This window comes from Epinephelus fuscoguttatus, linkage group LG4 (genome assembly GCF_011397635.1).
Source record: "Epinephelus fuscoguttatus linkage group LG4, E.fuscoguttatus.final_Chr_v1".
NCBI lineage: Eukaryota > Metazoa > Chordata > Actinopteri > Perciformes > Serranidae > Epinephelus > Epinephelus fuscoguttatus.
In genome coordinates, this window is record NC_064755.1 from 26,148,796 (window position 1) to 26,173,245 (window position 24,450).

Sequence of the window (24,450 nt, forward strand, 5' to 3'; positions counted from 1 at the left end):
TGCTGTAATATTTGAATGAAGATACTATTCCCTCCTCGCTTAATCTCTCACCAAGTTTCATTTGGCCTGTTGTGCTCGGGCACTGGGGGAGGACGAGCCTCACTGAGTCAACAGATATAGCGAGTACACCGGTTCAGCACCGAGGCAGCATCTCCCCTTGACCAGGCTGGTCTTAGTGTGTCCGTCAGGCTCAGCTGTGGCAGAGCTGGAGGAAACTTAAAGGTGCTGTGAAAGACTAAAAGTGGGCCAGCCGCTGCTGCCTCCTGTTGACCTACCTTGTTCAGAGGGTCCAGGTACAGACTGATGACAGGACTCCTCCTCAGCGGACCACATTACTAATGTGTGAGGGTGCAAGAGGAGCACACCCAGTGATGAATCACTCCCCTGCACCCATGGCATCCTCATAAGTCAAGAGTAAAAGTGTTGAGAGTGCGCACAGTAAAAGAGCTCCTTCGTCCCGTCCACCATAGAGAAACTCCATCCAGGCCCGGCGGAAGAGGGGAAGGGGGAAGGCTAAGTGGTGCTCGTCGCGCATAGCCTGAAGATCTCCCTCAATCTTGAGGAAAGCACTAGTCCCTCCAGTGGGTCACTTGTTTTTATAGAGCTCATAGAACTTAGGAAAAGTTACTTTCATGCATGAACAGAGCTGCTTTTTAATAAATGAGAGTAATCTAGATTGCGTTGATCTGGAGTGCCTCACCGGACCAACTGCATTACCTGAAGTCACAGAGAACATTAAATATGTGTTAGTTTAAGCTAAAACAGTTTTCTTCTGAGGGTTTCTGCGCTGAGCAGTCACAGGAAAAGGCTCTGCCTCATTACTCATTTTAGTGTTTCAATAGAGGGAATAATGGTGAAACTGTTCAGCCTAAAAGCAGAAGAAATATTGCTTAATTTAGAAGTTTTAAAATAGATTTTTTTTTTTTATTGAAGCAAATATTGTACATTGCAGTTTGTTTCTCTGTTTTCTTCTTTTCTTCTCGCCTTAAGCCAGAAGGTTAACTATTTTAGTTTACACGCCTACCTCCCCCCAGAGCTGATGTCGGGCTATATTGGTGATGTTGGGGGAGTGTGTAAGTTTGACGCTAGGTAATACATCACACACTCCGGGGGGTCTCCCTGGTATGCTCCTCAATAATGAAGTTCATTCGTTAACTTCTCCCTCAAAGGCCAAGTTCCCCTGCTGCCCTTTTCAACAGCCATCGCAACTCTTACTAGAGTCACCCGACCAACAGGAAGAAAAAAAACACATCATCATGCTTTTCCCCTTGACAGGCTCAGTGGTTGCCTTTGCAGGGCATGAAGAATAAGCAGGTCCATTACCAATCCCTCATGCCTGGTTATAGCCATAATTATCACAGGGAAAATGACCTGCTCTGTTTGGTTTGCCGTGGAGGGGCTGCGCCTTCCTAATCACCTCCTCCTTCCCTCCTGTCGTCCTCATGCCATGGAGATGGAGCTGGTTTTGGGGGAGTCTTGCCAGTTCATTAGAATTCACAGGGTTCCACCTCCCTGCCTAGCCAGGCTAAGCCTCTCACACAGGCTGCCATGCCTGCGATAATCTCCCCTCCTCGTTCCCTTTCGCTCCTTCTCTCTCTATCCTCCTATCCCTTTCCTTTCTGTCCCCAAGGGCAGCTTCGCACAAAGGAGATGCAGTGCAATTCATTGTTAAATCTGATTTCTATTGATCTATTGAAAAAATTGCTCCGTGAGATATATGCTAGCACTCCAGCAGCGCTGATGATCCCTCCTTACCACTGCCTTTTCATCTGATAAACCACATAAATAAACTGATTTATTCCAGTCACTTAAATGACAACCTTTGTTGAATTTGCCAGGCGCATATTTTTTCCAAGGCTGCATCAATCAATTGAACATCCAGTTCCAGTGGGCAGATTGTAAACACTTTTCTTGCTGCTCAAGTGCCCAAAGACAGACAGAAATGGCCTGGCATTTCACTTAGTTTGGATCCAGCAGAGAAATAACAGCAACAACCAAACTGCCACTAAATAAAATAGCAACTAAAAAGTAGCTGAGGGCGTTTGATGTTTTTCATTGAAGTGCAGCGCTTATAATATTGTTCACAGCCTCTCGTCAGCACCTCACTCATACCTGCGAGAGGTCATTTAATGTGGAGCCGGCATGCAAGATGTGAAGCGTGGTCAGTCTGTGCAGGACAAATTGGCTTTGCTGCCACGGTGACACAGTACTTGTAGTTTTTTTTTGTTTGTTTGTTTTGTTTCTTTGACAAAAGCATTTGATTGAATTGATTTGGAAATACCACAGGCTCTTATTTTTGTGTTCAAAAAAAAAAAAAAAAAGGTTTAAATTCACTCTATAAATAACCGTGGCAGTAAAACAAAAGGCTATAGCCTTGTCAACCATTCACTATAAGTACTGTGTTGTTGATTCGGATTACATGACAGTTGACAGGTGTACACTTCACCTGTGTAGGAATGATATGCTTTCATATTTTTTCCTTTTGACCCCGCTGTTCTATAAATATTGTGCTTGTGTGTACGTGTATTGAGTGACAGTTAGAAGGAGAGTGTGGTGTAGTAATCGTGCTGAGCTGGCCCCGTGGTTGCTGTGTATATAAAGGATGAAGGGCAGTGTGTATAGTCACTAACGCAGAGTCATGTGATCGGTTAAGATTGTAAAAAGCACGAGACTTACCTGCAGCTGCCACCTTGCCAGACTAGACACACTGCTCTACTCCATGGAAAATCCATTAGTGGTAATGAGTTAACAGCATTTCCTGTAGCTACACATTATACCGTAAACCCAGGCACAGCAGAGGCATGTAGTATGTTTTTAAACTCTCGCTTCCCTTATTCAAACTTGCCTTTAAATGCAACCCTCCGCAGTGCTCTGGACACAACCCAATAGCGTCCTCTATTTTCACTGAAATAGATATTCCCTTTGTTGTCTGTGTGATTTATTGAAGTCTTCCCACAAGTGGAAGCCCCCAGGAAATTGCCTGGAATGGCCCTAAATTGGTTTATGATTGTGTGGTGTGGGCCGGTGCTGTTATGGTTCTAATATTATGCCCTCCTCTCCTTGGCATCTATATTAAATTGATCTGTATTGTTTTCATGGAGTGCCTGTTGAAGCTTGTTAATTCTACCGCTGCTTCAGGCTGGTGTTCCAAACACCCAGGTGCCTCTTGTGGTGGAATATAAAGCCTCAACTCTCTAAAATACCTCACAACGAGACTGGGACACAAAATTAGGAAGTGTGTAAGTGTTTGTGTTGTGGGGTCAAAGGCTGCAGAGTGCAACGGCATGCGGACCGCAGGTTTGAAGCTGGTCCAGAGCTGTAAGAGTTAACGTGGATCAGCTGCATGGTGAGTCTGTGCGTGGAATGGCTACTGACAGACTGCTAATGAGGCCATTATCAGCTCTAGTCCTCTCCGCTCCTCCAGGGGCACCAGTGGATGGTCTGCACCTCATCTCAATTGAATTCCATTCCACAGGGCTTGTTTACAGTAAATACATTTGCTTGAATTAATCCAAGAGGAGTGCGAGACACGTGACTGGGCTGGCCTAAAATGCACAAATTTAGTGTGTTGTGCCTGATTCAGAAACTCGGTCACTCCTGAAGCCATCACCACTTCCCTATCACCATTTCTCTTTTATACTTGGATATAAGGAAATGATTGACTAAAATGATTCTATTGATCGCTGCACGTCAGTAATCACTACATTAAAACCCGCGGACGTTTGACCATCACAGCCTTTGTGGCTTAATCAATTCCCTAATGAACGAGTATTAGCAGGGTATTGGCATACTGTCACTGGTAATGTGGAGCAGTCAAGGGAGAGTGTGATCAAGAGCAAATGAGGCAGCTTTGCTAGAAACATTTCTCCTTAGGGAGGCCTGGGCTTTTAAGCACAATTATATACATTTGGAGGAACTATATTTGCTGTAAAGTTGAAAGCGTAGAACAACATCAAGACTGGTGTATTAGTTTTATGTTTTTCTTGAAGTTCAGTTCATCACAACTACAAAGGATTAGTAATGTTGTCAAAAAAAACTGATATATCGATACATAAGTTTCAATTCTCATTTTCCGTAGTATCGTAATACAGGTACCTCTGCACTCTCTCGCTCTCTCATTGTTAACATTGACTACTTTAATTCTGCTGTCCTCAAAGCTGAGCCTGAATTAAACACTAAGTCCCTTTTACTAGCTGGGTGTGGTAACTGGTTTCGACAATTAAATGCAGGTCTCAATTGGACGTCTGGTTGTTTCTGGTTTTCTGGATGTATAAACCTGCTTAGATGGCGCATACACATACAAATGTTGGAACTTTTGTCGATATGGGCATGCTACACATCGTTAGCTTGGTAAGATTCTCGGTTCAATCATTCAGTTCATTTTACTAGAGCCGTAAGCACCAAAGAGTAATTCATAAAAAGAAGAAACCACCATAACTTTTTCAATGGCCTCCATGCTCATCTCTGTGTTCTCCGGCCAGTCGTGACATTGAACACACACAAAAAGTACACAGCCATGTACACAGCTCTGGTCTACTGGTAATGAGCAAGCAGACAGACTTAGCCGGTTAACCTATGTTTGAAAAACCTGCTTACATGTGCTAATTTTGGTGGAAAAAGGGTATCTCTCTCAATTCTGTCCCTCAGAACTAGATCAAATGAATGATTCGTAATTGATATCTTATCAATAGCCTGTTTTTTAGGTTAGGGGTCCCGGGGCGGCAGGAGCCTATCCTAGCTGACATTGGGCAAGAGGCGTTGTACACCAAGAACAGGTCGCCAGACTATCACAGGGCTGACACATAGAGACAGACAACCACTCAGGTTCACATTCACACCTACGGACAATTTAGAGTCACCAGTTAACCTGCATGTCTTTGGACTGTGGGAGGAAGCCGGAGTACCCACAGAAAACCCACGCTGACACAGGGAGAACATGTAAACTCAAAAGCAGAAGGGCTCCCCCACCTTCTTGCTGTGAAGTGACAATGCTAACCACTGCACCACTGTGTCGCCCAGCTTATTTTTTATTTAAGTAATTTGGGTTTAAATAATTAATTTGATAGTATTTCCCATCTTTGCTGAGCAAGAGTTGAGTGTGGAAGGAATTAAAGGCTCGTCCCATATAGACACTTGCCCCAAATATATGCTGGTTGAGTTCAGTGATTGGAGCAAATTAAAGCCTTGGATATTAATGAGGTTTCGAGGTGTTTATCTTTTAATAAAAAAAAAAAAAAAAATACTTGTATAGCTTGTAGTAAATATCGGTATTTTAAAAGGTTTTGTATCGAGGTTTGAAATTCCAGTACTGCGACAACACTACTGTGCAGATAATTGTGGTGCAGTGGAGATTAATTAAATTTTTGTTTGTAGTGTGTATTGAAAAAAAAAGCATCATATTCAATTGTTGGATAGCAACAGTGGAGAGATGACAGGAAATGAGGAGACAAAGAGATGGGGAATGGCGTGCAACAAAGACCTCCGGCCAGATCTGAACCACAGACATTGTGTTTCATGGTCAGTGTGTTAACCCCAAAGCCACAGGAAAAATTGTCTGGCCACAAAAAGTGTCCAAGTTACTCTGGATAATCTGCAAAACACACAGCACTTCTCACAGGGACTGTTTCCTTGGTAGAAAGTAGAATGCTTTTGGTTTTTCTTTTGTAACTTGTATGAACCAACCTTTCAAATGTGAAAGTGGACAAGTTGGGGGACAACTACGATTTTTTAGTTCACAGGAAAGTTCAGTGAAAGGCGACTGTCTATAGATGCAAAAAGGAATTTTTTGAGATCTACATTTATTCACCATGTAGATTGTCGGCAGACAAAACATGCACTCCTTCCAACTCTGTCCTGACACTCAGATGGTAATATGGATGTTATCCACCTCTCAGATGTTCTTGGATAACCAGTTGACAGACTCAACTGCTACAGTATCATGTTTTTTTCCTCCTCCCTTAACCATAGCTCAGTGTTAAGCCCCACAGTGTGTCGAGCCACGGTTGGTTCTAGACTGATACAGCAGCCAGTTTCTGAGAGACGACCACAGATAGTGGCAGTTAAACATGTTCCTGCGTAGGCCTTGGCCCTGACTCATCTGGTGAACTTTGAAGATCTTGCGGGGAGACACCAACAACGAAATGAGACGACTGCTCTGTCTCTGACATCACATTGTTTACCGGGGCCTGTCTACATGTAGTTTGCATCCCGAGCACGCTCCATTTGATGCTATCAGCCTCTGAATGATATTTTGTTCATTAGACGGTGTGCAATAAGAGACCAATGTTGACACAATGTGAGTTAATGTGTTTAGTGTCTCTAATGGATCATAGAGGTCCTAATGAAACATTGTCATGGGAAGATTTATGTTGCAAGCTGCTGAGTCCTCATTTCCATTTTACACCTTTATTCAATGAACAGAAGACATTGGAAGGCATCAAATGAATATAGATATTTAGTGTGTAAAACAAGAAATAAATAATCAAAATGAAAATCTTGCCCCGTGGAAGCGTCATAACTCAGTGGCAAAGATACACCGCTGCTGTAGTGTTATTAATATCAAACCACTGTAGAGAATGTGAAACGAGCCTCGAAAATATCCAAATTTGAAATGTAGCTGGTGTTAAAAAAAAAAAATACTTTTTCCTTTTAGTTTTTGGATTTCAAATATTGCAGCGCCTGAAACCGAAGCTGCATGATGTTTGTCTTGAGACGAGATGATATGAGCGCCAGCTTATTCATGGAAATGCCAAATGCAACGTGGTTATTGGCCAAGGCTGGATTGCACTAAAACCAGAATATTGTATCAGAGAGAGGCAGCTGGTTAGGAGTCAGAACAGATTATCATATGAGAGAGGATGAGCGAGGAGAGGGGGAGGAGAGTGAGGCAGAGAGAGAGGGAGAGAGGTAGGGACTGGAATGGGAAGCAGGGGGCGAGAGCGAGGGGCACAGGAGGGAGAGAAGGAGAAATGATAGCGAGAAACTCATCGCCCGGTCGCTGTGGGGTGGAGGGGATCATCCAAACCCTGCCATCACTATCTCCCCTTCTTCACCTGTCAAAAAGAGTGTGTGAGCCGTCGGAGTGTGTGTGTGTGTGTGTGTGTGTGTGTGTGTGTGTGTGAGAGAGAGAGAGAGAGAGAGAGAGAGAGGGAGAGGGGCATGCGGGTCCTCTGAGAGGTCAGGGGAAGAAGCTGAGGCTCCACTCATCTTCTCTCTGTGTAGGGCCCACCGCTGCTCGCAGACATCTGGCCTCACACTGATCACTCATATCTACAGACAGGGAGGAGGAGAAGAGCGGAGCGCTTCGATCTTTGAGCCACAGAAAAATTACAGATCCCCCTCTTATCCATCCTCTCCGCTCTCCTTTTTTTTTTTTTTTTAAACGTCCTCTCTCTGTTGTTTCCTCTGCTATTTTTCTCATTCACCCCTCTCTCATCCCCGTCTAGCCTTTTATCCCCTCTTTGACTTTTTTCTTATCCTTGACATTGCACCATTTTTTTTAAAGGCAGAAAACCAAGAGAGTAGAAGGGGCAGAACAAGAACGTGAAAAACTGATGTCTGCTAGAACTGGTTTTGACTTTATCCTTGCACTAAAAAGATAAGACAGAGGAGATAGTGAGAGTGTGCTGTGTCTAGCAAGCCGGTATACAAGGCTCTGACTGCAATCAGTGGGAAGAGGGCCAGCTTCCCTGCCTGAGCTCTCAGCGCCCCTACTGGCTGCATGCTGTGCCAATCAAAGGCTAGTGGGTGGGGAGCAGTCAGACATGAACACTGATGTCACAGTCACATGGATTCTGGTGTGGTCATGCTCGGAGGCTGAGAGACAGAGCTGTGCTGGCCAGCTGCTGCTGAGACAGCAGTGGAGGGCTTTGCGCTGGTGATAGCTGTTCTCTTATGGACTCGAAGCTTAATGATGTATTTTGTGATTTCAGCTATGAAAGGTAAGAGCAAAATGCATGCTGATCCTGCACCCTGAGTAACAAGTAGGGAAGTACGGCTCCGCTATTCATAGCCTGCCAACTCTTTGCATTTCATTTGCAAGGCATGAGTGTGACAGAGAGAGAGAGAGAGAGAGAGAGGGAGAGGAAGGGAGGGAGAAATACAGTAATACAGTGCTTCTGAATGCATGCAAGTGAATTAAGCTTTTTTTTTTAAATATTCCCTTTAATGCATGAAGAGAATTTTATTTCTTTATTCAAAGAGAGAAACTGAGCTAGAATTATTCAACTTGTAAAAATCTGTAAAGGTATTTTTTTGCTTTGATTTTATTATTCTCAGTGTGTGTGTGTGTGTGTGTGTGTGTGTGTGTGTTTTCTCGCTGCTACTGTTATGTGGGGTGCTGTGGAAACCACAGCCGGTGTAATCTTTGCACGTCTCTGACAAGAACAGCTCCTGAGCTTCAGAGCAGAAGTTTTTTTGGCATAGATGTGAGGTAGCATGCAGAGAGGGGGGCAAAGGGTCGGCGAGGGTTGGAGGGGGGTTCTTGTCGCTATTCCTTTCTGCCCCGTTCTTAATCCTGTTGTTCCAGTCCAGAGGATGTGTCTGTTCCACGGGAAAGATGTGCGTGGCAGTGTTGAACGTGGGTCGCAGACGGGCGACAAGGCACTGGCGCGCCTGGCAGACTGTGATTCTTTGAGTTGATACTGGTGCATATGTGTGTGTGTGTGTGTATACATCTGTGTGTGAGAGTGTGTTGTGTTCCACTGACCTATTTTTTGGGTAGTCGGGTTTACATGTGTGGCCATGAGAGCAGGACTGGGTCCTCCCAGTCGCTGTGATGTTGATCTAGTATGCTTAATCCCAGCTCTTCCACCCCCTCCATCATACAGGCATACATGCGCACACACACATCCGCGCAGACAGATACTGAAAGTGCAGTCAGACATACAGTGCAGCACACACTTCTCTCATGCATGCTTGCACACGCGCACAAAATCATGCTTTTCACACATATGAATACACTCTCATTCTTCCATACAGACAATTGTGAACAACCAAACATATGTGCTCATGTGCACTCGTGATACTGTCAAATATAATAAACATGATGAGGCACATGCATTCTGTGTTCAATGAAAAATATCAGTAATGATTAGATTTGCTGCTTTTTTTTCTTCCCATCTGTCCAAAAATAAATTCAGATTTGTGCTGTTTTTAAAATCATTTTTACTCTCAAGACAAAAAAGCAGTGAAGCGAAATACTTCTTTGTATACATATATTGATATATAGAAATATAATGAAAGTGTGAAAATGATTAAATGTATAAATTACTATCTGTATCACTAATATTGATAATGACGCTTACAGCTTATCATAATTTTAGTTTATTTTTTCACTTGTTAGTTTGTGATCTAGATGCAGCTAAGTATCCTGCTCTTTGTGTGAAACTGGCAACTCTGACCATAGTGTTAATTTCCTTTTTTTTTTTTCCCATCGATGAGTGTGTGAGAATTCATTTATGAAGTGAGGCTCAGAGTCAGTTCTGAAATTGTATGAAATTGAGATGGAGAGCAGTCCTGTATCTTATTTTCGACGAGACGCATATGAAAAATGGCCTTTGACCTAATGTCCTTTATATGCAATTTATACTGAAGGGCTTCACGAAATCACATACTTTTGTCAGAATTGAGTGCTGTGTATCATTTCTATGACTTTTTTAAAAGTGTGGCGAATTTGAGAGATTGTAATGTGTGTATTTCTTCTTCTCTAGACTGGGTGTAGTTTTTTTGTATTTGATAAATGTGATAAGTAGGCATGTGATTAAAGATGAGCCGTGTTGACAGTTTCTGTATTTATAAGTTAACCTGTTTAGTAGCCAGTGTCTGCCTGTCTATCTGCCAGTCTTTATATCTTCTTTTAGCTTCCCTTTATTGGTCCTTTCAGTGTGATAGGAGCTGCTGGTGTCATGATAGGACACTGTGACAATGTCAGAAATTAAATTAAAATGTGAACAAGCTGTATAATTGGAAACTCATTTAAACGGCAGTAGTAATTTCTTCCTGAAAATGGTCAGTGAAATGGATGAACAGAACAATGACTCACTGCCTTGCCATGCACTTCCTTATTGTTATGTTAATATTGTTCATAGTGTACATGCCTTTTTTTTTTTAGAGGGGGGGGCTGATTATTTTAAATAATTGTTTTTGATACGATGCACCACAAAATAACGCTGATATATTAAACCAAACATCTCTATGTGTCTCTGTGGCTTTGTCTCTACCCTCTACCCACCTCTCCCTCTCGATTCAGCCTCTCTACCACACCACTGCCTCTCAAGTACCTAATTACCTGTAATGGAAACATCCCTCTCATTACCCCATGCAAATTAGCCAGCCTACTCAGCACAATTAGGATGAAAATTCCAATTACATAATTAAAGAAAGTTGTTTGATGTGTAGATTGACAGAAAAGGTAAAAAAAAAAAAATGTGCGTCTTAGCCTCAGTACATATAATTAACCCTTCATAAAGAGCATGACAGTGGTGAGGTATATGTTGCAGCAGTGGTGGAATGTAACAAAGCACATTCATTCAGGTACTTGTACTTTATTTGAGTATTTCCATTTTGTGACATTTTATAGTTATACTCTATATTGTACTTTTTAATACACTGCATTTATCTGGCAGTTATAGTTATTAATTGCGTTAAAAATTAAGATTTAGCGTGCAAAACGTGAAGAACTTTTAAAATATGATGCAATCTAAGTGTATAACATTGATTCTAAATGATTAGTCAATTAATCTTAATCTTAAACTAAAGTAAAGTGAATAATTTTGACGTTGAGACTGTTTGTCGGGGAAAAAACAAGCATTTGAAGGTGTCACTTTGAGCTCTGGGTAATATTTTTTTGTTCTATAAAACTAACAAACAATGGATTGATGAAAAAACAACAACATCAGATTAAGCCATAATGAAAAAACATGTTAGTTGCAGCCCTGTGTAAAATTATAATAAGTAGTAGTAATGAGGATCTAATGATATACTATAAAATAGTATATTTACGGGTATACATATTGTATACTGTATCAACAGATGTACTATATGCACCCATAGGGGATATTTCTTTGCATTGGGTACCTACTTTTGATACTCAAAGTACATTTTCCACATAATATCTACATGTTTACACTTAAGTAACACTTTAAATCCTTGTAACAGAGTATTTTTTTACAGTGTTTTGTTACTTTTATTTAAATCTGCATACCTCATCCACTACTACACAGCACCAGTGTTTTAAAATCATGAAAAGCAAGGCCCAGTAAGCCACTACAGTGCATGCAGACTGCACATAAATATGTGATTTAGCACGAGTGTGTACTAGACTGTAAAAAATGTTCTGGGGCCTGTAGAGAAGGTAAAGCCAAATATCTTGTGATAGGCGCTTTAAGGCTATGTTAACAAGGCTGTAAATATTTGCTGTAGATTTGGTACTCTTTGTCTCTTTCTATCAGTGGCCGATTGAAGTGTTCACCACACAGTGCTGCAGGCTCTCGCACATTAAAGAAGAGGTTAACAAGATTGGCTATTATCCAGTTAGGGACTGAGGACATGAAGAGCCGAGGAAAAAATGGCCACAGATTAAGGTGAAGGCAAATATAGCACAAGTCACCTGCAAGGATTTAAAATAAAAGACCCTATTACAAAGAGAGTTTATTTTAAGAGGAAGTGTTCATATTTATTTTACTGTGTGATTAAATAATTTGAGTGTGAATGTAACTCCAATGCCAATATTAATAATACAAAACCCAATTTTGTTCTACCTTTAAATTTATAAAATGTCTCTTGATTTAATTTCACCTTCTTCGAGGGATCATTTACATGTTACAGTCAAATTTAAAAGATAATATCAGAGCCATGGAAAGACAAACAACTCTGACTGACTGAGGGTGTGTGCTTTAGCCCTCTCTCTCGCCTCTTAGCTGGTGGAGGAAGTCGAATGGCGTCCCCACAGGTTATTAAAGTGTGTGAGGTGTGCCAGTCTGTGCTGTGCACACTGAGACGAACATCCTGGCTGCCTGACTGTGTGTGGAGGGACTGGTTAATGAGATATTGACTGCCCATTGAGAGCATGGATTTTTGATTTGGCTCCATAGAAGTTGGGAGGATAGGGAGGTGCACTCTGGAGAGGAGGAGGAGGAGGAGAGGAGAAGAGAGGAGAGGAGAGCAGAGGAGGGCACTAATTTCTGAATTTGATATTGTGTTTTTTGTTCTGAGTTACCAATAGTCATTGTTTATGATGTTGTGATTTGGTTTCTTTTGAAATTAAATGCCAGTCATGTATGTACTGGCTGCAAAAATAAATTCTCAACGTCCATACCTTAAAATATATTGATACAAAATGAAAGGCTACTTAGCGTGGAAGTATTTACTGTTACTGTAGAATTGATTTTTCCATATAGTACATAAAGGAAACTGTAAGAATCTTTGCAGCAACCAATTAAAAATGAGCAGTCTTTGTGGAGCCGTGTCTGAGTATAGTTTTTTATGCTGCACAAACATTAATCTACGATTCCATCCGAGCCAGGGTGCCCGACAGCTCTGTCAGTCATCTTGTCTTGTCAGTCACACCTTGTGGCTTTGACAGATTAGCCCAATCACAGACAAGGTTAAATGACTCTCCTGTCCCATGCCCAATCAAACAGCAGGGTACAACAAACAGCAAGCAGCTCAAGATAACCATCGGGCTAACACGAGATGATTTTTGTTCATTCTGAAACGTTCACACCGAGTTCAGTCAGGGTTCTCAATTTGGCTCCCCAGTCAGGTAAAACACAGAGCTGGGCTTAGTCAAATGCCTCTAACTTAAGGGTAATTTCCTACTTTACTTTCACTCAGTATTTCAGGAGTCACTTATAGATCCTTTGAAGTGTCTTCCTGTCATGCAGCATTTAGCTACTGATAGAATACTTCCTCTGTCAGCACTCCTTAGATAATCATATACCACAGTCCATGGAGTTAAAGAATAGTTTCACTTTCATTTTTTTTCTCTCTTTCTTCCTGTAGCTCCCACTGTCGAATATGTACAGGGAGTAGGGATTGGATATCACTCTTCACAGAAACCCTTTGCTTTACATTCTAATATTGTGGTCAGTCACTAGACTGGACTAAAGTGCAAACACATGGATTAATAATAGGAATATATAACATTTCTTTAGCCTCACGTGCCCTGTTTCACCCTCATAGGCTTTGCCACTTGGGGCTCAGAAGTTAACAGTGTTTTAAGAGAGTGAAGGGTGAAGTTTTTCCCCTGTACTTTCATTCTGAGCGTGTTTCGTACCATTGGCTTTTTTCCTCTGTGGGCCTCTGGAGGGCTGTCCATTGGCTTTTTGAAGTTGCATCAAAGAGGAAATGGGGGAGAAAAAGCATTATTGATTTTGCGTTTTGTCTGACTCAAACACTGAGGACAGAAAAACACATAAGGAGTTAGGTGTTGGCAGTGGGGCAGCTCCGTCTCCTGTGTGTGAGCCAAAGGGAGACGGGGATGGAAGGGGGGGGGAGAAAACCGAAAAGAGGTAGAAGGTGAGGGGGAACACCAGACAACACTAATGCATCTCTCCCTGGAGTCGTATGCTCAGTCCACTCGCTTCCATCATTTCTCCTCTCCTTTCGTTTTTTTAATGGCAGAGTAAATAAAGCCCATTACTGTACAGCTGGAGACAAACCTCCGTCTCTCCCCGCCGTGTCGGATAGCTTTTCCTCCTCCTCCATCAGGCCAGTGACTCTCGAGCTCTGACAGCACTCTCCAGTTGACCTGCTTTTCCATGAAACACCAAGCTGCTCTCTTCTCAGTTGTAATCAGATCTCCCTGCTAGGCAAGCATGCCGGCAGCAGGCAAGAAGAGGAGTATTGTTTGTGCGGTTTATCACCTTTATCCTCCTCCTGTGTCAGCCTGGCAGAGGTGAGATGAGAGTGGACTACGTTTCTGGTGTTAATGTGACCTGGGGTGACCAGTAAGGAGCTCTCAGTGACAGCCGCTGATAAAAGCTGTCACTATTACGGCTTACTCAGCACTTATGCAATGGACATATGGTATAGCCATGTTCTGTGAACTTTATTGAAAGTGATTTCCTAGGTTGGACATATGGAGGTCTGTGGAATTTGTATTAAGAGGCTGTAAATAGTGATGGCATTGCCAGGATCTCAGCAGAAGCATGCTGTAGAGTCAGGGAGATGGGAAGGGGTCAGAGGTCACAGCATACTAAGTCACACTCCCCTCTGCTCCACGGAGAGCGACTGCAGCATCCAGGGACCCCGGCGGGGGAACAAAGGATGAAAAATGAGAGGTGCATGGAATTTTGATGAGACAAGGGAGCAGGCAGTGTTATAACAAAGATCGTCACAACATGTGCTCCGCCGCTTGATTACAAAAGGGAGAGAAGTGTGTGAGGCGTTTGATTACACATCCCAGCAGAGGCCATTAGGGGTTCCTACTTGTAGGATGGCATCATTTACACTCATCTGATCTGGTGCCTGCGCTGATGAAAAAACAAAGGTTTGTGAATCCTCCTGAACACTAGGGGGTGCTCTTCAAGATGACAAATGATATGAATAACCTACTACAGAGTTTTGAAGTTGCTACACTCTGAACTTCAGTGTCACTGCTACAGCAGAATGCGTGAACCTCCCAGAGGAGACTGTGCAGGCCGGAGTGGAAACTATCTCTCAAGGTTGGAAGCATTAGGCCCTCCTCACCCCAACCAAGATGCATGAAAGGAATCTTATCATCATAAATAACAAAGAAAAACAGCCTTGCTGGAGCAGTCTGCTTAAGATTGATTTTTATGCACATGCATTCATTTGAAATAAAAGAAATGCTGTTTCAGTGCTAATTACAAAGATGAAAGGAAGTAGAATGTGCAAGGCAATGAACTTTGTTTAAAGGCGCAGCACATGGCTTATTCAGGGACATGGTGTTTTAATGAAATCCAACTCCGTTTATGGACTCGTAGAGTATGTTTTGAAATTAAAATTGTATTTACACAGTTATATACAAGAGGAAAAAAAACATGCACCCCTTTGCACGTGTCGGGCTCAACGTCCTAATTCAGCGAGTCAGGCAGCAGAGCCAACTAAACAATGCGTGTCCTAGACAATGAGAGTGTTTCCCAGCTGGAGCAAAGGGGTTAACTGGCTGTGGAGAGATCCTTGACCTATCTGAGATAGCTCCCCGCCCCCTCCAGCAATGTGGAATATCTGATTGCTGATTATGAGTTTATTCCCCATCGTGCTGAGCCTTTTGCATGTCAGGATCCATCCCTCCCCAGCTGAACTGATTAAGGAGCTGGAGATGATGCTACAGCTCTCAGCGATTGCTGAAAGACTCTCAGAGAGCCTGGTAATCTGGAGTGCAGCTGGCAATCACCCACCACTGACTCTTTTGGAGGCTTTTTGGGGTTGTTTTGTTGTTTTCAAGTGGGTGTTTTTGGCATATTGTTGTCTTTGTTCCCCTGGGCTTCTTGTTTCTGGATGAGAGCTTTCCTAGTGCTGAGCACAGGTCCTTGTCAACCTGGCTGCTCAGCTCAGCCTAGTCCAGCCTAAACAACAGCAACGTCAGCAAAGACCCTCGCTCAAAGTCTCCGGATGTGCTTATGATCACCCTCTTACAGGAGCCTAATTTGGGGGAAAAAAAAAAAAGGAATCTTCATCCCTGATGTAAAAAAGCTCTCCCTTTGCTCATTTTCAGAGCTCCCAGAATCCAATACATGGGACAAAGGCATCAGATAAATTGAAAGAAATAGCTCCTCAAGAAATATGTCCTCGTGTAAACTTTTAAAGGTTTATGTGGCGTTCAATGGATTTCTGTCACGAGGAAACAAATAGAGTTTTCTAGCAAAGAGACTGGCACGACTGCTTTATTTGCTTGCAGGGATCTGTCGCTTAGTTACAAATCAGCAGCTGTCGTCTCTAAGTTTTGTTTGTGTCAATAGTTGGAGGGGAGAGGAAGACAGTCCTGTTCCTACTGCGCTGATGGCTGTTTTAATCTCTTTAATGTGTGACTTGGGGCAACAGAGGAGGAATCTGCCCAAACGGAGCATTCTCAATTACTATCAAAGCTGTAACAGCCCACTGCTGTCAAACGCATCACCCACAGTTTTACCGCTTATTGCTTTAATGCTGAAATGTTTCGTTACCTCTTAAAAGCACAGTGAATATACTGCATGCTGTCCAGTTAAGGCAGAAACATTACCAGCAGTATTATACAGACACACATAGTCTAATAAAGGAAGTAAGAAAACTGTCATTCGCTGTCGTGTGTTTGTAGTTGAAGGCTTGTTATGTTAGCGTGCCTGGATCTGCAGTCAACAGTGAAGCTAATGCAGTTCCAGATGTGACACCACCAGTCCCAGTAAACAAATGGCTATTGTCTGAGCTCTGCTTCCTCGTGTAAATGAAATGTTTTAAGGTGTTACACTGCTGTGATGAAAGACTAAGAGTCTAAACCGCAATGTCTGAGAAGTGATGGGTGAGAAGGTCCTCCCAGACTGTGTGTGTTTGTGTGTGTGTGTGTGTGTTTGTCGGTGGGTATGTTTTTTTTGTTTCTATGGAGGGAATCTTTCTTATGTGTATATAAAATTACATGATTTTATTTGTTTATGCAAAGTTTAATTTAAAGGCGCTGTATGTAAGAATGTGGCCAAAACGGTTACTGCACTCAAATTCAAAATACTGCCGTGAGTCGTGTCCGCCCCCCTTCCCCTACATATTCGAGGTTGCTGGACAGCGGCATGCTGGAGACTGATTTGTTTGCCCACGGGCGGCTGCCGTGGCAGGGCCGCGTCGCCGCGTCCTTGATCTTCGGTTTTCCAGCGGACCGTTCGAGCAAGTCCGGCTTCTCTGCTGCTAACGCTGCTGCCGGGATACAGCGGAGGAGGAGCCGGCTGCTAATGCTATGTACCGGGACACTGCTAATGCTGCATGCCATGCTGCTGTAGCTCAGTCGTAACTGTAACTGATGCTGAGACTGGTAGACGGCAGTGGGTGGCGCAACAGGCCAGAACACAAATTCAAAACATAAACGTGATTTGCGGACCGTAATTTTTTTTTTTTTTTTTTAAATGCGAATATTCTGGCTGTACTATTGTTGTCCGTGAGATCAGTATGTTATATGAACATTATTCCTTAGTCTCTGTGACATATTAGGATGATTTTACAACTATTTGCTTTAGATTTCTTACATATAGCTCCTTTAAGTGTTATTAATTTTTTTAGTGAATAAACTGCTAAACGTCAGGATTGTCATGCTTAGATTTTTATTTCAGTGACATTTCTTTGTTACACAGGCACACTCCATCTCTTAATATTTCCTTTCATCACGTACTGTATCAGCCTCATTGTTCTGGATCACATTAGCTGTCACTCTGGATACACGAAAGGTAAGAGGGAAAATGATGGGAGATAGGTGAAGCAGATTTCCCTCAAATTGAGGATGATCAGAGTCAAACTACTGTACGTCTGACATACCTTGCCCACTTGAGTGCGTAAGGAAGTTGTTTTTTTTATCTTTTGACACATGATTGCATCGGGCCGTTTTGCTTTGATCTCACCATGGATTTTTTTTTCTTCCTCTTGATGTGGGATTATTATAATTTATACATAAGGGATTTTGTTTTGTTTTTTTTCTTGAGCCTCAGCAAACTTGAGTAAACACGGTATACGTAGTAGATTAACATTGTATTCATTTACACATTCTCATTAGCGAGCCCTAAGGTAATTAATCAGAGGCCGTGGTATATAAGGAGATAGACACCGTTCAAATAATTTATTCCTTTCTACTCTTACAGAGTGTGAGAAAAAAGTGTCTGATCAATTCCTCCCTTAGATGTAGCTCTTTGAAGACATGCAGTGTCTTATGAGAGCACCACCACGGTATTTATTCTCTGGAAACTGAAGGCTGCAGACCTTGCATATACTGTACAAACATTGCAGGGCATTGTTGCCTCATCCTAATAGCCCACAATTCCCCCTAAATACAGGAACCGTATCACCCCAATTAAACCCATACAGGTGTAAAACACTTTGCTGTCTTATGTTGCAGTACTGCAGCTACAAGGTTCAGAGTTCATGGTTAATGTTTACAGAATGAAAAATACAGGAGGCCAGATACTAAGCTTTGTGTGCCTCACTTGTGCCATTTTGTGCTTTGAGATATGCAGATTATTTATGATTTCATGTTTTGAGGCATAATGAAAGCAGAAAAAACATGTCTCTCTTTTATGTATATGCATTGAGAGAGGAGAGTGCAAGAAACAGGACTGTGGGAGGTTTTGCAGTAACAAAGTGGGTGCATATGTGAGAAAGAAAGGTTGCAACATGTAAAAATCTCAATAAATGATGAATAGTGCACCACCTAAAGGCAGCACTGTCTCCTTAAAAATGACGTTGATATACAACTGATTTGAAACAGAAAATATGTTTTGATCGAAACGTAATGCCAAGCAAATTATGTTTAATGAGGATAACATAATGAGGAAATGTTGCTAATTAACTAACTAACTATTAATTAAAAATGTTGACACTGAACATATCAGCAAACTGTTCACTAACAATGTGTTTCAGTCTCGGAAAAGAGTATCGACTCGTAGTGACTCCAGCATTATTTCTTTTTTAACAGCTAACCGAAATCACAATCTTTCCCTAACCTTATCCAAAGTGCCTTTGTTGCCGAAATGTAAGACAGGAGTCTGGACACAAACTCGAAGTTCTGGTGTCACAGTCCTGCACTTTGATCTCCGCCATCCGCCCCAACCACTTCCTTTCCAAAGCCTAAGTGGTACAAGAATGTAGTGTTTTGTCACTTGAAAGAAGTTGTCTTCGAACTTAAACCAGGCGGCGATTTAGTTGCCACAACAGTGTAATTAAGAAAGCAGTTTAGTACATATAAATGTAATTTGGAAGGGACAGGGTTGTAAAGGGGCTGCAAGAGAGCTCCACTAAAACAAAACTGTACAGCTATAAAGTATACAGGAATAAAAACAATATCTGATGGTGCTAGATGATGTAATCAGTTCATGAAGTAATACTGTATATTGGCTTTTCCATAAGAAGGCCAAAACGCTTTACAGTTTGCCTCTTATTCATCCATTCACACACACTGGTGGCAGTGAGCTACCATGCAAAGTGTTTGCCTTACCATGGGGAGCAATTTTAGGTTTAGTGGCTTACCCAATAGCACTTCTTGCTACTTCAAGCGCAGCTGGTGTAGATATAATGTAAATGGTATGCAACACTCTCAAGAGTGTCAAGATCCAACATACTGGCTTTCTCTAAAGTAGAACGATGGCTCAATCTGGCACGTAACAATTCTGCAAGTGATCATACGTAGACAGCTTCAGGCTTTAATTGCAACCAATGTAAATGAATTTTGTTACTACATGAATGTGCCTGGAGGGCAGTCTTGGTAGCTGATGGAATAATTAGTAGCTGCCCTGTAAATCACATGCTAACTGCACGCATTTTAAATGAACGTCCTGAAAAGAGCAGCGCGGTTTTAGAGGACTTTATGTTTTCTCAAAGTCTCTGTAGATCCTAATGATATATTTTGTTTTTTCATGTTGAGGTGGTAGAAGGAAGGCCATCCAACTACACATCTGACGCTCTTAAATCAGGCTACACGATCCTGTGAATTATAAATCATAAATTGGATGCATAAGTGTGCTTCTTTTGGTCCAGAATTTAAAAAGATTCCAGCATTGTGAGCCTTTTATTTTCCTACATACATGCATTACCATAAACAAGTTTCCTTGAGTTGTTTACGTCGGTTCTATCACATAAAAGGCAAAAGCAGAGGTGGTGTATTTCAGCAGCTCAGCCTCTCTCCGAGGCAATGCAGTGATTGTTCAGTTTTGTACTGTAAACTGAACGTTATCCATAGGCAACAGATATTTTATGGCTGTTACTGATGTATGTTCGTAAGATAGATTTGATGTCACAATGGTATATCCCTTGAGCAACCACAAAAGCCTCCAATGATGAAGGGTTTATTTTTAAAACTACGGGAAAGGCTTTCTGCAGATTAATTCCAGCGTGTGGTTCCCATTGTGGTAGAAACAAATTGAGCTTCACGGAATTAGTGCGTTTGCTGCATAAATCTCGAAACTATTCCTGAAACACGTACGATTGTGTTGAATGCGACTGGGCGCTTCTGCGAGTGAAAAGGGGAGCAAAGTTTCCCGACTGGATTAGAGCTCCAAGTACAGTAATGATGGCTCGGTGTTTCTCCATTGACCCAGGTGTGTTGTCTAAATACAATATGGATGTGCAGGGCTGCCTGTGTACTCCAGTGCTGGGAGACTATTTGCTGAAGGTCATTTGGGATCATAGCATGCCATTAATAATTCCTGAAAGCATCCAACATCTCCATCTGTTCTGCTGCATCCATCGCTCGACTTCAAAGACAAAGGCAGCATCTGCAGGTAAGCATTAAACCTGCCTCCAGGCTAAGATGTTGGAGGTGGGATTCTTTGTAGAGAGAACATATCTCTGGTCATCGGGTCACGCTGCTCATATATTAGCCAATTAATGTTTGTATGTTTGCTCACACAGCTTGAACCTATGATCACATAGGTAAACAAAGACTCGCGAATGCGCACTTAGTGTGTGTGCTGTGTTTTTTGAGCTTTCACTGGCTGAATCCAGTGGACATGTGTGGTACAGTAATTCCACACACACACCCTTGCAGGCTACCGGCCTCTCTACAGGGATGCAATTACCACCCTCCGTCGAGTCTAGCCGGTCAGCTTGACAAGGTGTTACCGGAGAAATTATCAAAGCTGATTTTAAACGAAGCATTTAATTACGTGCATTGTGTGTGTTCGCGCGTGTGTGTGTGTGTAGCTGACCGAATAACACGTACTCACCCGAGCGCCAGGCGTACAGCGTAGTAAAATCTAAACAGGTTTCAATGACAGGCCCACTTCAGATACGCGGGAGTCCTGCGGGGAGTAAATGGATGTTTGGCAGTGGCATGTGCTGCCCGGGCCTGGTGGGCGCAGTGGGCGAGGAGGCAAGTGCCTGGCTGAGTGAAAGATGGCAGTGTGCAAGGAGAGTGTGTGCACACAGCTGAGGCTGTGACAGAAAACAGTGAGACTTCTGCTCCTGCTGCTTCATCTTCCCCTGCCAATGATAGATCTCCACTTTAATTTAGTTAATAGCACGAGTCCAGCGAGGAGGACTCGGAGCAGCACATGAACAGCTATTCCACCTTCCTTTTCGTTCCAGATGAAGCTAATCAAAGAGATGTGTTTGGTTTATTTGGAAAAAAGGAGGAGCGGAAAGCTTAGCTTGTGTGAAGATATTTGGTGATTTACTATAACATGGAGAGTACAGCGTGTCATTCGATAAAGCTTACAGTTATTACAGCTTCACCCCTCACATGTGGTCTGCTGATAAAGCACCTGTGCCCATGAGTAACTCCACCATCTTTCAGCCCTGGGCTCTTGTACTGTACTGTAGGGCTGACCAGTGAGTCCACTCAAATCACCATCAGCAACAAACTGCTTAGCCTGGCCAATTTGAATTTCACATCTCTGCTGACTCATAACCCTGTCAGGACCTTTCTTCTTTATCATGTCTGTGTCTCCGGTGGACTCTCATCACAAGCAATAGGAATTAATTATTCAGATTAGACACGGAGCCACAATCACTGTGATTTTTGTCAAAGGCTTTGTTTTGGCTTAATGTTGATATCTGATCGGGACATTACTGCAGAGCCAAGATTGCATTTGAAAGCAGTTATTTTGCTGTATTTATTCATTCATGACATTTCAGCGCGAGTTAATGGCTGTGTCGGAGCAGGCAGGGAAGAGAGCAGGAAATGATTTTGGCTTAATGACACACTCTCAAAGCAGTCAGGTAAGAGCGAGTGCGGCGCTGTGCCGGCCGCTACACTGGACAGCGGCTCAGATCAACATGATAAAGAGGGGACTGATTGAGCTCCGTACATGCACAGGAAGCTGAGCGTTGGGGTTCAAGGTTATCTGGACAAATCAGACTCCTGTTTCCATTCATCCCCTCCTCACCCACCAGCCAGCCCTTCCTGGGCAAACCAGCAAATTAGCAATTCTGATGTCTGCAAGCAGGTCTGGCAAGGGAATGCCTGTGAATCCTAATGCCATGATTAAACTTTCATATCCGTCCGGGGGAAGTGCTGCATATACAAAATAAGCAATCTCTTTTTATTTTTCAGCACTTTAAGTAAGGCTGTCGAGATGGGCAAACCTAAACCCTTCAATAGGGTTAAATGGACCGGGCCGACTGAGGGGGGGGTGATCCTTCACTCAAATCACTCAATTCGTTGTATCTCCTCAGTGAATGTAATTTGTATTGATACACTTACCATAAGACACTATATTTAACGTGCTGCAGCAGTGATTTGCATCGCAGCCATTATTCTACTGCATCTGCGCCTCTGTAAACAGGCCCAACCCCCAGTCCTCAACATTGTAAATGTTACTACTCGGTGTAGATTAACATATTAAATGGTAATGTTTAGGGAAATGGAATACCCAGGCAATGTTACGCTCCTCTAGCTGGACATGCTGAGAGGATGGGAGAGAACGTGAGGGACAGGGAGCCTCAGTCCAAACAGTGAGCCAGGCCTGGATGTGGCCATTATGTAAGATGGTCTTATCAGGCTCTACCTCCTGCTGAGCCACAGCCTAGCTTCCCTCTGCTCCCCCTTCCCGGTGCTCCCACAACATGGGCCTTCATTAGCAGGGCTAAATATCCCCGTTCTCTGCAATCTCTATCATTTCTTGCCTTGAGGCAATCCGATAATTACCTGTTCTCATTTCCCCTCCTTCTGGCCAGCAGGGAAGTGTTCTGACTTGCATTAGTTTGCATGAAATATTATCAGAATATTGCACATTTCTCCATCCTGCAGCCTCTGACACAGGAAATATGGAGTCACAGGAGCGGTGATTGACAGGTGTCTGTCTTTCATGTTCCTCTGAGAATAGCTGCTTTGTTCTGGAGTTACAGCAAGAATTTTGATGGAAGGAGAAATGCGTAATGTGTATAAAGGCTTTGTTGCTTTGTTTAACCTCCGTCTGCCATTATTTCCGGGCAGTATTGTTATGCGTCACATCGCTCTTTGTTACCTACAGTGTAGGTGTAAAAGAACTCCCGGATTTTCTGAATTTAAACTCATCAGTGAATTTCCCCAACGGAGAAACTATCAGCGTTATAATAGAGTAGCATCTTCCTCTCTGTGAATCCTGTGAGGGTTTTGGGAGAGAGGTGGATGAGTACATGGCATACAATGCCTGGGAGGGGAAGACATGTTGAGTGGATGTGGTCAGAAAGCCAGGAATTCCATCCAGCTGCACATACTCTGTCTCACTTTATTCATTCCTATCAGTAATAATGTCCAGCGGCTCTGGATCAGGGCATGGATCAGCTTTACCACTAAAGGCGAGAAGCTACACTCAGCCTAACCTCTGCGGTCGGTTGGAATAATGCATGATAGCTGTAATAAGCAAGAAACTGCATCCGATCTTGATATGATGCAGAACGTCCTTATTTTCCTGTTATAAATGTCTGCAGCACACATATTCCTGCTTCCAATATTGCTGTTTTTAGAAGGAAATGTCATGCATGGTATTTGCCAAAATGCATCTCTGTTTTATGGCAACGAAGCCACGAACATGACAGCTTTTGCCAGCGAGGAGATTGATTGTAGCCAATTTAAAAAATGTCTTTAAATGTCATTCACGAATGCGCATTGAAATTTAAAAGGAACTTGTGTGTTAAGCAGAGGATCCGTCTGATAGGGAGTTGTTGTTGATGCATGAGCTTAAGCCCATTCAGTGTCTCCCCTCGCCTTGCTGTGGGAAGCAGTGATGATTTTGGACTTTGTGACGGTCACTTTAATCTCTAATGAAGGCTCGTCCCTGGCTCTGCTCAGCCCTCTGATAGCAGAGCAGTCGTAAACAGGCCTGTCAGGGGGATTGCAGCGCTAGCAGTGCAAATGGCAAAGAAAACCCCAGGGACCAAGCCATGCTAGCATTATGGTCTAATTCAGATACAGCTCGGAAAAGACATATGAGAAAATTCCTCTACTTTGCCTTCTTAGCTTACTGTGTGGCTGAATCACAGAATACCTTTGGGCTCACTTTTCCCTTTTTAAAATAAACATCACCCGCATTAGTCAAAGTACATGAGTTACATTCCTACAGTATGCAGTCAGATGGTCAACATATCCTCCGTAATAATCTGAGTGGAAACTAAAATACCATCAGCCTGATTTCAGCTGCAAATAAACACTCAGCTTTTAAGATTGCATCACAAATTGACCATAAAATTTGTGTTTCTAAATTCAGTCACGCCGTGTTACAGCATATGCTTCTTTTAGTTTTACAACATTACCATACAAATGAAGACAATTTCATGTTTAACATTTAGTGCGAGATGTAAATGTGTGCTCAAATGATTCTGTGAAACTGATTACTGGTT

General features: G+C 42.7%; 1 protein-coding gene across 2 annotated transcripts in view; it reads left to right on the top strand.

Moving 5' to 3' along the window:
• roraa (RAR-related orphan receptor A, paralog a) overlaps positions 1-24,450 on the top strand; it is a 218,369-nt gene that overhangs the window by 159,275 nt on the left and 34,644 nt on the right. Inside the window, exon 1 of one of the 2 annotated variants that reach the window (XM_049574227.1) lies at positions 7,803-7,940. The exons of the other annotated variant lie outside the window; for it this stretch is intronic. Coding sequence (XP_049430184.1) covers positions 7,910-7,940 — 31 coding nt within the window. The 5' untranslated portion in view covers positions 7,803-7,909. Of the gene's footprint in view, positions 1-7,802; positions 7,941-24,450 lie in introns of those variants that run through there. 2 annotated transcript variants of the gene reach the window in all.